Source organism: Thermobia domestica, chromosome 4 (assembly GCF_964235325.1).
Source record: "Thermobia domestica chromosome 4, izTheDome1.hap1.1, whole genome shotgun sequence".
NCBI lineage: Eukaryota > Metazoa > Arthropoda > Insecta > Zygentoma > Lepismatidae > Thermobia > Thermobia domestica.
In genome coordinates this window covers 20,237,326-20,250,830 of record NC_137457.1, presented here as the reverse complement: position 1 = coordinate 20,250,830, position 13,505 = coordinate 20,237,326, and the positions used below count along the sequence as shown (strand labels likewise).

Here is a 13,505-nt window from a genome sequence, read left to right as displayed (position 1 = left end):
TATAATACATTTAATAACATAAACAAACACTTCCACGATTTAGCTATGAGAGCACAAAATTACGGAAGAGAAACGTAGACTAAATTTTTAGACATACATGAATTTCATTGACTAAGACATCCGAATAACTAGCGTTTTCCGACACACAAGAAATAGTTTTACGTAATTAGGAAGAAAAAAGAATAGTCTCACAACACAGATGATAAGTCTTAAAGAATATCATGTTTCTAATACAAACAAAATATGCTTTTGTGGGAGATCAACAAAGGTCAATAAATAATGAATATTACTCTCTTCACAATGCTAAAAAATAAAAATATAAGTTTGTAAAACTAAAATTCAAAGTGAGAAATGAAAGACGGAAGCTTAAAAACGAAAACGTAAATTGTAAAATTAAGAAGGTAAGTGACAGTAACTAATATGTATAATGAAAAATTGAAAGTCGAACTTACTTCGGAGCTACCTCGTATCTCCAAAAAAAAAAAAAAAAAAAAAAAACAATAATTGACAGAAAGAAATAAAACGTTTGTAAAAGTTGGAGATTCGTTAAACGTCAGCATTTGTTTATGGAGAGGTCACTTTTTTTTATGGACATCTGCGTTAGAAAAGTCGCTGACTTCCAACTAACCTCTAACTTTTCGAAACTTTTCTTTCTTCCGTAAAGTAGTACTTACCGTTTGAGATACGAGGTGGTTGCAACGTATCGAGGAAATGTAAGTTTGAAAAATGGAAAAAAATGAAATTTGATGAAATAATACGCAAATACAAAAATTCATAATATAAGTTTAATGAACGAAATTAGTATTCTCAATACTTTCTTTTATGTATGTTAATGTTTTCACTTTAAGACTGCCTAATTAAAAATGGAACTTAAAAAAGGAAATGTAAATCCTAAATCAAAAATCAAAGTTGAAAAACCTATAAACAAATTAGAAGAATACAAAAGAAAAGACCAAATCAAAAATTTAAAAAGTTTGGAAAAGGAAGCTGCAAATTCAAGATTGCAAATTCAATTCTTAATCCTTTGCTTTGGATAGTCAAAGGCTTTGGATATGTGAATACTTTTTTGGAAAATGAACCTGTCGAAAAAACGAAAATGCAGAAAGCAAAAAAGTGCAAATCTGCAAAGTATATTTATGTAAAAAATTAATAAATCACAGATCTATGTGCGCAAAGAATATTTTCCAAGATTGGTTAAAATCATTCTTAAACAATAACCTTAAACCAAATAGTAGTATGTTTATTAATACAAGCAGTTAATAAAAAAGAAAAACGTGTAAAATAGATTAATAACATTTTTTATTTAGAAATTTATTTTTATATAGAATAAGCCGACGTTTTTATAAATATTAAAATCTTAACAAAATCTTTATTTTATTCACATTTCATTTACATTTGTCACTTTAATTTCTTTTTTGTTATTCCATGTTTTCTTATTTTTTAATTATGCAATGTTTACGAAGGTATAATGCTGAAGGTAAAGGTTTTTCTGATTCTGACCACACAAATTCCCCTTTATTATCTTCAAGTTTTCCAGTTATGACACTCAAGATTTTAGGTAATAACTTATTTCTTTTCACTATTTCGTAAACATTTAAATGTTTTTGTTCATTAGCGTTATACTTCGTTACAAGAGTTTTCTTATCACACGAGTTTTGAATGTGTACTCACACACGATACTTTTCATTTTTCATTTTCTTTACTAAACCAAATGAATTACCAGTAAGTAAGTATTTATTCATACGAAAGGAGGATTTTGCCAACAGATGATATTATTTTGTACCAACTTAACGATATTTTAAAATATAATTCATATTTGATAATATATAACCTCTTACAGCACATTCTAAATGTTGTATTTACACAGCTCATTAGTTTCAATCTAATATCATTAAAGGTTACCTAACCGGAAATGTTCCAATGTCTTTTTCAATTACAAAAATTAACCAGTTTAGATATCTCCATATATTTTACTGAACTGATTCCGCGTATCGTGTCCAATCATATGGAAATCACTGTTCACACAAAAGAAATCCTCTGGTACATTTTCCGAAGTCATGACTCAGCATGCACAAATTTCATGTGAAATAGGGTTCACAGTTAAACAGTAGTTTCCTCCTTGGTCAAAAATTCCACGTGTGCATCCACTACACATTAACACATAATCAGCTTCACATTTTTAATACTATGCTTTACTCACAAGACATACAGTTTTTATATTTATACCTGCATGTTACGTGTGAAAAAAAATTATTAATGATGGCAATTCGACACGATAATCTTAGGAATCACTGAGTGTATATATGTTTTCTTCAAAATTTATTTCCAGAAAAATATCGGCGGAGGTGGAAAGTATATAGCATCTTCATCTTTTCTTTCTTCATCTTCTCATGAAAGGCACGATGTAACTTCATTATCATCGGAAATATATTTTTTTCTTCAGAATTAATAGAAACATCGGAGTACCGCTTAACTGGTTGGCCACTACAATCTCTTGCTGAATAACATATCCTTCTGATACCATACTTCCAATGATACTTCATTTTTCCAAAATCTTGTATTCAAAGAAAAATCTACACGACGAAACCAGCGAAGTGATGGCTACAAAATGTTATCCTTTTTTCCCATGAAGGTCACATGTCCTCGCCATTGAGTATTTTCTGTTCATGTGCGCACGCCCGCTCCCTGCACTCTGCATAAGTCACGTTTTTGGGATTGGCCACAAGGGTGCATGTTCATGATTTTACGCCCCATTTGTCGATGACGTCAACAAGCTATATCATATTCCAGCGTGAATTCTTATGTGTAGATTTAACGTTTGGTTATGTAAGCAGATGAGAGCTTTTTCATAAACTTAACAAATAGATATCAATGGTAATAGTTACTGTTCATTAATTTTTTTATTTATCTAAATATCCGTTAATTAGTAATGAAAATATGTAGAGTATAAAAAACAAATAATGCTATGCAGAATCCATTATACAGAATTCTGATTCAATATGTCTCTCCACGCACAAACTTACGCAAATACAAACATACAATACATACTCAAGTAGTATGTCCATAGATAGTTGAAATATTATGATTTACAATTTAAATGGAACAAGTTGAAACATATTTAAATGGAATAAGTTTAAGCTATTTAATTTGTTTTTATTAATTTATTTTTTAGGAATAAATTTATAAAAATTATTATAGGAATATTATTTTTTTAAATTTATTTTTAGGAATAAAATGTTTAATTTTTATTACAGGAAGACCCGATATGCATTTATCGCATCTATAAAGGGATTATGTTTGCATTTGTAATGGAAAGCATATCTTTATTTTTAATTGCATTATTTCTATTTATAACTGGTTGGACTATGACAGCAGTCGGAATTTTGTTTCTGGACATTTTTGTAATTGGTAATGTATTTATATTTTATTTTTATCGTTCACAGCATTGCTATTCAAAATCTTTAGTCAACTGGAAAAATTTAGGAAATACTAAATTACTTCATTTTAAAATGTTCCCTTTTCCAGCAATAGTTAATACTATTTCTATGGTACGTAATTAGCAAAAAACGTTGTAGAAGGTTGAGATTCGTTATGCGTTTATGTGGTTTCTAGCTTGTGTTAAAGCATTCGAATTTCGCGTGTGTTTAATTAGCCTTAAAGACCAAAGAGACGTTAAATTCCGAACTAATCCCAATAATATTTCAGTTTTTCCTACCACAAATCCGGAATTTCTTCTTATAGGTGAAATTGCACATGAGCATTATACTGGATATCTTCACAAAAATATCAAATCTCAATATAAATTAATTTTTTAATTACCTATTCATTTTATCATCTCAATTATTTACTTTCTTGGCATAAGTACTATAACAACATGTATACAGATTTATTGACAATATAACCTTTCACGTTATAACAATTCATTTGATATTAAAATCTCTATTTGAATATGACATTTAAAATCTACTGTATTTTGTATGAAGCTCTCAAAAATAATTTGGTAAAGATTAAGGAGATCATACAATTTTGAATACATTTAAATTTAATGGATTTTGGCTGTGTTTAAAAGACACAATTAATTGTAATTTCTCACGAGGGAAAATATAAATTTATATTATAGTTTAAGAACAACTAAGTTTCTTAAAATGCAAATATTTTACTACAATGCAACTAATCAATTTAGAGAACGTTCAAATATGTTGCAGGAAGTTGCTTGGTACATGTCACAATTTAGTCAGTTGTAAATTGTAGCATTAAAGAATAGAAATTACATTCACACTCTTCAAGGTTGCACTATTATCACTAACAAAGATAGAGTATCGCCATGGCATAACTTCACCCATTTGGAGCTACCGTCCAATTTTAAATACGCTTGATATTTTATTTTTATAACTAAAAATAATAATATTTTTTTCGAATTCTGCTAATTAGAGGGAGCAATTAGATTCCTGTGCTAATGCACTGCCAATTTTTCATACGTCTTTTCCTTTCCCTGTGTAACAAATGGTCACTTAAGTTTACTCTGTAAGTTACTTTCTTTGGATATTGTTCCATAAACGCTAGTTTTAGTTTTTAATGCAAACAATTAATTTGATTTATATGTTGTATTAGGTAGCAACAGGTATGCGATAATCAGACTATAGAAAAGTTATGTTAGTTTGGTTATAGCTTTCAGTGCTATAGATGTTGAAGCAGTAGTGACATGTAATATAACGCTAGTTCAAAGAAATAAACTACGAAGTAATCAAAATGAATGTATTGATAGACCGACGTCGTTGATTTTGTCGCGTTCCTACCCTTATCATTTATTGTTCAACACTTAAAACCAGCAATCTTTCGCTTCCTCAGATGAATGCAATTTATATCTAAGCTTTAGTATAGCTACGGTAGAAAACTAAGTGGTAGACAAAGAAAATTGCTTTATAATAATGTCCAAATTTGGAAAAAAATGGACGCATTATACACAAGGCTTCCCCAAGTTGGTGTACAAGGTAACAGAAACCTGAGAGAACTGAAAGAGAAATGTTGTAAACAAATCTCTTACAGAGACATTCTATTGTATTTTCAGAAGTGACACAGTGCAGTATAGCTATAATGAGGGAAACAGTTCGTGATGGTGTGGAGAAAAAGAACGTTTATTATTTTCTGTTGTGCGATTATAGATCTTGTATTAAAAATTTTATCTCTGTTATGGAAATGATATGAAGATAAAGGAGAATGGTAGCTACAATGTGCATAATAATAGAGAAAAAAATTCTTTAGATACCAGTGTGGTTCTCACAATACTGGATATAGAAATTACATAACACTACAAACACATAGCAGACCTAATAAAAGAGTTTAACTTATACTTCCACCCCTATTTTAACATTGCAAAATTTTCATAAGACTATGAGCACATAGACTCTTAATGCATTCCTATGTAACACAGAAATACTACTAACCTAACACAGAATAACGGGGATGTACTCGTCCCCTTTTATGAGCACTTTTTCAAACCCTACTTTAACATAGCAGAAATTACTTTATACAATGAAGACATAATCCAGTGATATATTACACATACACTACGAACACAGCAGAGCAGGAATATACCTTAGTGGTCTATTCAATTTTGTACAAACGAAATGCCATTTTAACTAACTCAGACTTTGAAGGTCATGTTGTACTATTTAAACAAACCAGGGGATAAACTGGAGTGACGTATTTGAGACTTGAGTGGTCTATTCAATTTTGTGCCAACGAGAAATGCTATTTCAACTAGCTGGAAATCTTAAACCATCATCTACTATTTAAATAAACAAACGGATAAATTTGTAGTAAACAGAAAAAGCGAAAAAAGGACTAAGAATTTAAGTATAACTTTTGTACTGCTCAAACAAAAAATATTTGGGTGTCCTACTTTTATAACATCGAGAAAATCCAGTTTATCTAACTGAGCATTTTATACCATTTTGTGCTATTTAAATAAACAAAGGAGTGCATTTGTATTAACTAGATAAAACGAAAAAGGACCATTTTAACTGCCTATACTATTTTGCACCTTTTGAACAAACGAGTTGATAACTTTTCCGTAAGCTATTCAATTTTGTAGCAAGAAGAAAAAAGTGAAGAAAGATTCTTTTAATAAACTCAGAATTTTATACCATTTTGTAGTACTCAAATAAACGAAGAAATACATTTAGATAGAATATTTAGTTTTGTGCCATGCACGGAAAAGGAAAGAATTAACAATTTGTACTAATCAAGTGAACAGAGGAATAAATTTCTACTGACCAGAAAGGGCGACGAAGAATCAATTTAACTAACTCAGAATTTTATAGCTTTTGTGCTATTCAAATAATCCAAAAATAAATTGAAGTGTTCTATTTTATTTTTGTACCCACCAGAATAAAAACAAAGAAGGCCCATTTTAAAAGTTTAGTATTCTATACTTCTTCTGCTAATAAAAAAAATGAATAAATATATTGGGGTGTCCTATTTTTTGTAGCAACGAAAGAAAAAACGAACAAAGACCATTTTAACTGGATTAGAATTTTATACCTTTTTGTAATGTTTAAACAAACGCAGGGATAAATTATACCAAACAGAAAAAAACAAAAAAAAACATTTAACTGACTAATAATTTTCGTACTACAGAAATAGACAAAGGAATAAACGTGTACTATGCAGAAAAAGCGAACAAAGACCATTTTAACTAGCTCAGCATGTTATATATTTTTGTGCTACTCAAACAAAAAGAAATAATAAATTTGAGTGGTCTATTGAATTTTGTACTAAGGAGAAATGCCATTCTTAGGTAGATCAGTACTTCTAGACTATAGTGTACTATTTAAACAAAGGAAGGGATAAATTTTAGTGACCTATTTAATTTTCTACCAGCGAGAAACGCCAATTTAACTAGCTCAGAATGTCTATACCTTTTGGTACTACTTAAACAAACAAAGGAATAAATTTGTACCAACCACAGAAAGAGAAAGTTTCATTTTAAGTAACTAAGAATTATATATCATTTTGTAATACTCAAATAAACGAAGAAATAAATATGTGTGACCTATTCAGTTTTGTAGCAAGCAGAAAAAAGAAAGGATGAACAGTTTCTACATATCAAATAAACGAAGGAATAAATTCGGGTAGCCCTTTTAGTTTTTTACCAACCAAAAAAAGAACATCTTAACTAGCTCAATATTTCTGTACCACTCAAATAAACGAAGGAAAAAATATGGGTAATCTATTTTATTTTTGTACCATTCAGAAGAAAATCAATGAAGGTCCATGCTATCTACCTCACCACTTTATATCATTTTGTACTACTCAAATCAACGAAGGCATAAGTTTAAGTGACTTATTCAATTCTTAGCAATCAGAAAAAAGCAAAGAACGTCAATTTTAAGTGCCTTAGCTTTTTAAGTTTTCTGGGGGATCAAATAAACGAAGGATTAAGTTTGAGTAATCAATTTTTGTGGTACTAGATTTTGTACATTTTGCATATTGTTGTGTCACCCAGAGATAGGGCCACTTTAAAGTAGCATTGCTAAAAAAATAATTGCCTCTCCATTGACTAAAATTAGTACGATAAATAGATAAACTCTGAGCTAGTTAAAATGGTCTTTTTTGCTGGTACAAAATTTAATAATTCACTCAAATGTATCTTTTGCTTTCTTTAAAGAGTACAGATGATATACAATTCTCTGCTAATTAAAGTATCATATCTTTTCTTCTTCAGCATGGTTTAGATTTACTTTTCATTCATTTGAGTACCACAAAAATGTATAAAACACTCAACCACTTAAAGTTGCCTTTCTGGCTTTTTTCTCCTTAATTCAAAAGCAAATAAATTACTGAAATTAATTCCTTCCTCGCTTTTTCCTGCTTGGAATAAAATTGAATAAGTCACACACATTTTCCGCCGCTTTGTGTATGAGCGATTTACGTGTAAATGTTTGACTTTTGACCTCCATGGCCAGTACTTTTGGGCCGTGTAGTACTGTTGACCTGTTACTAAATGAAGAAAAAGCAGGTTGATATGGGGTTTCATTTAGGAGTTACTCGAGTTGAAATATTTCACCTTTGACCCCGATGGTCAACACATTTGGTACATGTAGTAGTTGATGACCTACTACTTAATGTGGAAACCAGCTGGATATGGGATTTCATTTACGACTTATTCGAGTTCAAATATTTCACCTTGGACCTCGATGTTCAGTACTTTCGGGATTTGTAGAACTCAATGAAAAGTTACAAAATGTGGAAACACAACCTCAATATGTGGCTCCGTTTACTAGTTATTCGAGTTTAAATATATGGATTTCATACTTTTTGGTCATAGTAGTCGATGACCTTCTTTTATATTTGAAAACAGATCCTCAATCAGTTGCTCCGTTTAAACATTATGCGGTCTTAAACATTCGACTTTTGACCTCGATTGTCACTTATTTTGGGACATGTAGTAGTTGATGACCTATTACTAAATCTGGAAAGAGGACCTCAATTTGCGGCTCCGTTAACGAGATCTTCTAGTTTAAATATTTCACCTTTGACCTCGATGGCCAGTACTTTTAGGACATGTAATACTTGGAGACCTGTTACCAAATGTGGAAAGAGCTCCTCAAAATGTTTCCCCGTTTACGAGTTATTTCAATATAGATGTTTGACCTTTGACCTTAGTGGTCAGTACTTTTGGGACATTTAGTAGTTGATGACCCATTATTAAATGTGAAAACTTTATCTCAATTCGTTGCTCCGCTTAAACATTATTCGGGTTTAAATAGTTGACCTTTGACCTCGATTATCAGTCCTCTCCGGACATGTAGTACTTGACGACCTATTACTAAATGTGGAAACAGCACCTCGGTATGTGGCTCCGTTTTCGAGAAATTGGAGTTTAAATATTTGACTTTGACCTCGATGGTCAGTACTTTTGGGACATATACTAGTCGATGACGTATTATTAAATGTGGAAACAGCATCTCAATACGTTGCTCCGTTTAAAAGTTATTTGGGTTTAAATATTTGATCTTTGACTACGATGGTCAGTACTTTTGGAACAAGTAGTAGTTGATGACCTATTACTTAATGTGGAAACAGTACCCTAATATGTAGCTCCGTTTACGAGCTATTCGAGTTTAAATAATTGACCTTTGACCTCGATGGTCAGTACGTTTGGGGTATATAGTAGTAGATGATCTATTATTAAGTGTTGAAATTGCATCTCAATACGTTGCTCCGTTTAAAAGTTATTCGGGTTGAAATATTTTACCTTTGACTACGATGGTCAGTACTTTTTGGTATGTACTAGTTGATTACCTACTACTAAATGTGAAAAGAGCAAATAAATATGTTGCTCTGTTCTCGAGCTATACGAGTTTAAATATTTGACTTTGACTTGATGGTCAGTACTTTTGGGACATGCAGTACTCGATGAAAGAGTGTGTTATTTCTGTCATCTTACATAGTTGTTGATAAAAGGGAACGAGCACACTTCTGATATTGGTTTTTATTGTCTGCTGTATTAAATAAGGGTTGTAATCTGTGCTATGTTAAATAATCGTTAAAAAATAGGTCCTACTCTTTACACATAGAGGGTTGCGAAAATAAGTTTCCTATGTTAAAATAGGAGTTAAAAGAAGTATTCATAAAAGAGAAGAAATACACCCCCAATTATTTTCTGTTATGTTAGTAAACTTTGATAGGTTGCATAGGAGTGCTGCTTAAATCTGCGTTCGTAGTATCTGTGCTCATTATCTTATGTAACTCTTGCTGTGTTAAAATAATGGTGGAAAAGTAATTCAAACTCCTTTATTAACTCTGCTATGTTACATAGAGGTTGGGAATGTGCTCATAATCTTTTATTAGCTGTGCTATGTTAAAATAGAGCTTCAAAAAGTGCTCATAAAGGGGAACGAGTGCACCTCTATTATATTAGTTGCCTTTCTGCTACGTTACCTAGTTGCGTGTTCGTTGCCTTATGCAATTTATGCTTTGTTACATACTGGTTGAAAAATGTGTTCCTTAACTTTTATTATCTCTGCTACGTGTTCGTAGCCTGCTATGATAAAATAAGGGTTATAAAGGAGATCTAGTACACTTCTATTATATTAGTATCCTTTATGCTGTGATACGTAGTCTTATATAATATGTACTATGTTAAATAGGATGGAAATAAGCCAAACACTGTTATTAGCTCTGCTATGTCACGAAGGGGTTGAAAAATAAGTCATACTTATTTATACATAGGAGGTTGCAAAATAAGTGTTTTTAGTCTTTGTGTGATTTACGCTATGTCAAAATAGAGATAAAAAAGAGTTCCTAAAAGGGAATGAATACACCTCCAAAAGTACTCATAAATGGGAAGAAATACACTTCTAAAATTGGGTCATAAAAGAAAACGAATTATCGGGGTGTTCAATTTTCCATGTTTAGGGTACACTTGACAGGGCGTATCGTGTGACACTGAAAAATCGAAAACATGCTTTGAGGGATCACTGCAAAATTGTGCAAAAACGTCAGACACTGGTCGAGATCGACCATTTTCGTACTAATCATATTGAAACAATAATTTATCATCGACAATTACACAATATATTGAAAATTGAAATAAGAATCATCAAAGGAACTTATGAGCCAAGTTTGATTCAAGCTTGAAAGAAATATTTTAATAGTGTAGCTTTTATAAATTAACATCGTACAATAATTATTAATATATATATTAATTGCTACATATACTTAGATATCATATATAATTGGATTATTTTCATGTTGTTCAAAGTGATAATAAGTTACTAATGCTATTCAGTGAATACACATGTTACAGTTTCTACCTGTTGGGAAAAAGAAACGATCAATTTCTATGAGAACTGATCATAGTGGATCATTGAGATAAAACATCCGGACATCAACAGTACAACAACAATCCTACGTGTGACGAACTTATGATGCCAGTACCTATCTCTAAATCGAAAACTTTTTTTTTTATTTTGTTGTTACGTACAAAAGTATTGGAGTCATATGTACGAAAAGTGTATTAAAACATATTATAAAATAACCAAAGTCACCAAACGCAACACTAGCTATTATGATTGTCATACGTAAACAACAGTATGAAGAGAAAAGCAATTAAAACTGGAGTACGGCCACAATAGTGTTAACGGTAATACGTAATTATCTGAAATAACGTACACCTTGGTGCGTTTACTATTTTTCTAAAAACAGTTATTGATTGACAAACGAGGGAAATAATAATTTAGAATAGTTATTTTGTGAAATATAAATGAAACGCTGCTAAGTTGCTTAGTTGTGCGTCAGTGACTTTAAATGTGTGTAATACAGATTATGATTGATACATTAATAATCTTGTTTCTCAAACATTAATAACCAATGTTTCATTTATTGGATAATAATTTTCTTGGACTATGAAATTATAAACTTGAAATACACAAAAGGCAAGGTTATGCCATATATGGAGTACGCTCAGCACTAACAAGAGGAACATATCATTAATTTTCACAACTGTCCCATCAAACGATACGAAGTCAAAATATTTTATACCTTAATGACATAAATCCTTCAGCTAATACAAAACAAAGCACGTTAAAACAGAACAAACCCCTACGCGGAAGAAATACCTTCTAATGACGTAAATCCTCCGTCAATGGTGTTGTTAAACATGCTTTCATTATACCAACATGTCTATAGATTTTAGCATGTAATAGTTCAGCTGGTATATCCTCAGTCAGAGGTGAGAAATGTCTTTGGAAACAAAGATACTGATTCAAATCAGAGAAGTTCATGACCTACATCTAGTTATTGTTACAAGGCAACATGAAATAGCCTATTCACTGTCACTAGTTTGTATAAAATCAGATTTTTACATCTCATAAATAGTTTCATTGACTTTTCTTTGAGATGATAGATAGATTTGATTGAACTTTTACGAATATGAGTATAATACTTTAAGAGAATTTTATAACAAAAACCTTGATTTTCCTACACTGTAAAAAATGAAGTGTTGAAGGAACACAAAGCAACTAACACTTTAGCGTGTTTCTTGTGTGTGAATTCAGCACAAAGATTTTTTTGTCGTTTACCCGGTTAAAGGGTTTTGCCCTTTCTTCGGGGAAGTGTTTCCTATACATTTTGGACTCTATAATATTATAGTGGGTCTATGGGATTTTTCTTTATTCATTAATAATTAAACAATTTATGCATACATTCAATACTGACAACGATTAATCAAGGGAACGATGGCTAAGCAAAAACAATAATAACAAGAGGTTATAGGTCAGCACAAAGACATAACCTTTGGAGCATAACTAACTAACTAACTAACTCTATGGCCTATGGAACCCGGAGGTTCAGTGCCGCGTTCACAAAAGCTCTCCACTGACTTCTATCCTTAGCTAATTGCATCCAGTTTCTACTTTGTATTCCTATCTCTGCGAGATCCATCTTAATATTGTCCTCCCATCTGCGCCTAGGTCTTCCTAATGGTCGTTTTCCTATGGGTCTACCAGTCAAGACTTTGAAAGCGTTTCTACTTTCTTAACCTTTGGAGCATATCAAAAATAATTAGTTACTATCTGGGAGAATTTGCATTGGTATTGATCGTTTAATATGAGCAAATCTTTACAAAACATCTTTGGTACTTTTGCCTAGTAATGAATATTGTTCTATGTTTTCAGTAATCGGTCACGATAATATTGTTATAAGGGTTATAAAGGGTTATAATTTATTTTTGATAGGTTATTTTTGGAGCATATCAAAAATAATTAGTTACTATCTGGGAGAATTTGCATTGGTATTGATCGTTTAATATGAGCAAATCTTTACAAAACATCTTTGGTACTTTTGCCTAGTAATGAATATTGTTCTATGTTTTCAGTAATCGGTCACGATAATATTGTTGTAAACCTGTGAATCGTCTGACAACAGTAACACAGGCAACAGTTATGCAATCTTATGTTCATATATGCTAAGACACAAGAATGACAGATAAATAAAACAGAAACAGAGCTATCTGTGTAACTGTTGTCAGATGATTCACAAGTTTGCAGCAATATTATTGTCTTAGTAATATTACCGATTACTGAAAACATAGAACATTATTCGTTACTTGGCAGAATTGCCAAAGATATTTCGCAAAGCTTTCCTCATATTAAACGATAAATACCAATGCAAAATCTCTCAGGTAGTAACTAGTTATTTTTGATATGCTCGGAAGACGGTGTCTGTGCTGAAATTTTATCACTAAGAAAAATTTTGCTTCAGTTCAACAGCATCCTACAACTGTCACTCGACAATTTTCTTACCTGATGGAGCAATGCCTTTGAGCTAGGAAAAACTATGCTTCAAATTAACAGAAGCCTACAACTAACACTCGACAATTTTCTTACCTAGTGCAGGATGTGGAAATTAACTGTCAATTCATAGAAAACGCAAGCCCTTGTTTTCCTTCCACCAAAACGTAGAACTAAAGTACACCGGAATCTCGCTAATCTCTGTGTTGA

At 31.4% G+C, this 13,505-nt stretch overlaps 1 protein-coding gene across 2 annotated transcripts in view; it reads left to right on the top strand.

Moving 5' to 3' along the window:
• Nucleotides 1–13,505, top strand: part of LOC145683270 (uncharacterized) — a 168,890-nt gene that overhangs the window by 139,928 nt on the left and 15,457 nt on the right. For both annotated transcript variants that reach the window (XR_014130993.1, XM_081754636.1), the window contains one exon: nucleotides 3,255–3,408. Coding sequence is in view for 1 of the 2 variants with exons in the window: in XM_081754636.1 (XP_081610762.1) it covers nucleotides 3,255–3,408 (154 nt within the window). In the remaining variant the exon portion in view is untranslated. The remainder of the gene's footprint in view (nucleotides 1–3,254; nucleotides 3,409–13,505) is intronic.